Source organism: Penaeus japonicus, unplaced genomic scaffold (assembly GCF_977035675.1).
Source record: "Penaeus japonicus unplaced genomic scaffold, GWHDUDI00000001_assembly GWHDUDI00000009, whole genome shotgun sequence".
Taxonomy (NCBI): Eukaryota; Metazoa; Arthropoda; class Malacostraca; order Decapoda; family Penaeidae; genus Penaeus; species Penaeus japonicus.
The window spans coordinates 35613211-35615710 of record NW_028234411.1 but is presented as its reverse complement, the minus strand read 5'-3'; the positions used below and the strand labels follow the sequence as shown (position 1 = coordinate 35615710).

Sequence of the window (2500 nt, the reverse complement as noted above, 5' to 3'; positions counted from 1 at the left end):
ATTTTTGTGTTGATGTTTTTTATATTCGTAGCTATGAAAAGGTCATGCAAATATATATATATATATATATATATATACATATATATATATTTATATATATATATATTCTATTACTAAAATCATATAAAAAATAAAGAAAATGTGAGCTGGTGTAGGTAGAATTCATCTTGCTCACCTCCTCCTGCAGGTCTCGGAGGGCAGAGGTGAGGGCAGGCGAAAGTTCGACGCGGTTCTTGGTGGCGGCGTGACCTAAGATGACCGCCGCCTCATGACCTCGGCCCTTCTGACTTAGCCATCTCGGGGATTCGGCGACCAAACTGTTGTGCGGCCGTTGTGAAGGTAAATGAAATGCGGTTATACGGGTAATGGTTTCAGCAACGATTTTCTCTCACTCACCCCCTCTCTTTCTTTCTCTCTCTCTATCTATCTATCTATCTATCTCTATCTATCTATCTATCTATCTTTCTTCTCTCTCTCTCTCTCTCACTCTCACTCTCACTCTCTCTCTCTCTCTCTCTCTCTCTCTCACTCACTCTCACTCTCTCTCTCTCTCTTTCTCTCTTTCTCTCTCTCTCTCTCTTCTCTATTTTTCTCTCTCAAAAATGCATATTTGCGTATATTTTACACATGTATTCCTGTGTGTAGGAATATCCACTCAATAAGAACGTCCCTTACAACGACATCGGCAGCACGACCAGGAGAGGCACCGAGCCAGCCAGGAGGAGCAGACGCCACGTCCTGATAAGGTACCCAACGCCCGCGAACAGGACCACCGCCACGCTGAAGGACGTCCCCAGGAGCATCCCCGCCATCGTCCTGTGCCGAGAGGGCGTGGTCTCAAGTGCTGGGAGTGGAAAAGGGTGGATTGTAGTCTTAGAAGGTGGGATGAGGAACAACTGCATGGAGAGTGTTTGAGGAATGTGCTGTTGCGTTTACGTTCTTCAAGTCGGTCTTACTAGCAAAGTTAAGAAAAGGTTAAATGCTGTCTAGTTCGCAAAAAAACAAGTTCTATTCGTCGCTGCAGGCATTCACATTCAACATCTCAACATGACACAATCTTCCTAAATGATCCTAGTATTTGATTCAAATGTCTTAGCGACCTCTCCTTCTTCTTCTCCTCGTCACCTTCTGGTTCTTGGCCCAACATAGAGCAATTAGGCTACACTCTAGCTCCCGCCACGCACCGAGGCTGAAGACAGGCAAGATCATGCACCCGATGGAACAGCCCGAAAGCACCCTGGCTGCTAACACCCCCGGGTACCAAGGGAGGAACCACATGCCCAGCACCGCCGCCAGGTTAATGCCACAGGCTATCTGGATGGACCTCTTGCGCCCGTACCTGCAGAGGAGGGTGAAACTCAGTTACCATAAAAAAAAAAAAAAAAAAAAAAAAAAAAAAAAAAAAAAAACCAGAAAAACTAAGAACGTAAAAGGGATCAACAAGTTTTCAAAAACTTATCATCTTTTTCTAGAAAAAAAGACAAATAGAAGGAGGGTGTTTCTAGGACACCTATACCTACCTATCACTAACATGACCGCCACCTGTACTGCCAACCATGGAACCAACTGAATATGCCATCTGGAACAGCGGCCGCAACCAGCTTTGCTCACACACCAAGTTCCACTAAACAACGGGGAGCAAAATGTCAGATTATATATTACTGTATTGAATAATGTTCACATATCATATCATAAGAAATCCACATAAGGGGAAACTAATATTTAAGATATATTATCATACTATTGTTAGCTGTATTATCGAAGATATTTTCATTACCATTACTAGTGAATGCCAGCAAAAAATAGCGGGAACCCTGCGTGCTGCCTGCTGTGCAATAATGTCAATTGTATTTAGGTGAAATAGTTATATGATAAAGCATACAAACTATTTTGTTACATGTCACAAGGTGTTATTAGTTATTCAGAACCTCTATGATTTTAAACTTTCCCTCTCCATCTCCTTCTCTCCCTCCCCCCTTTTCTTCTCCCTCTTTCTAAAATATATGTGCGTATTTGCAAGCGCATGTGCACTTTTCTTACGCGTGTACCCCCCCCCCTCTCTCTCTTTCAAAAAAAGAAGAAAAAAAAAAAAAAAAAAAAAAAAAAAAAAAAAAAAAAAAATATATATATATATATATATATATATATATATATATATATATATATATATATATATATCTTTAGCACTTCCTACCCACTGTAAAACACCTCATGTTCCTTATTTAGATTACTTTTCCTATTGTCATCACCAAAATAATTATGATTATAATAAGGGTTATCATTATCATCATTATCATCTTACTATTACTATTGTTATTATCATTATCCCTATTATCATCATTATCATTTATCATTATTAATTTTATCATTATCAATATTATTTTCAGTATGATGATTATTATCATTATCATTATCATCACCATAATAACCATAATGATAATCATAATAACAATCATAATCCTCTTCCTCCTCATCATCAATTTCATAATCATCATTGCAG

At 39.0% G+C, this 2500-nt stretch overlaps 1 protein-coding gene across 2 annotated transcripts in view; it reads right to left on the bottom strand.

Annotated features, from left to right (window-relative positions):
- Positions 1 to 2500, bottom strand: part of LOC122260074 (solute carrier family 22 member 20) — a 15224-nt gene that overhangs the window by 4921 nt on the left and 7803 nt on the right. For both annotated transcript variants that reach the window (XR_006223801.2, XM_043027176.2), the window contains exons 5-8: positions 1521 to 1624; positions 1185 to 1339; positions 676 to 844; positions 176 to 317 (exon numbers count right to left, since the gene is read on the bottom strand). Coding sequence is in view for 1 of the 2 variants with exons in the window: in XM_043027176.2 (XP_042883110.2) it covers positions 176 to 317; positions 676 to 844; positions 1185 to 1339; positions 1521 to 1624 (570 nt within the window). In the remaining variant the exon portion in view is untranslated. The remainder of the gene's footprint in view (positions 1 to 175; positions 318 to 675; positions 845 to 1184; positions 1340 to 1520; positions 1625 to 2500) is intronic.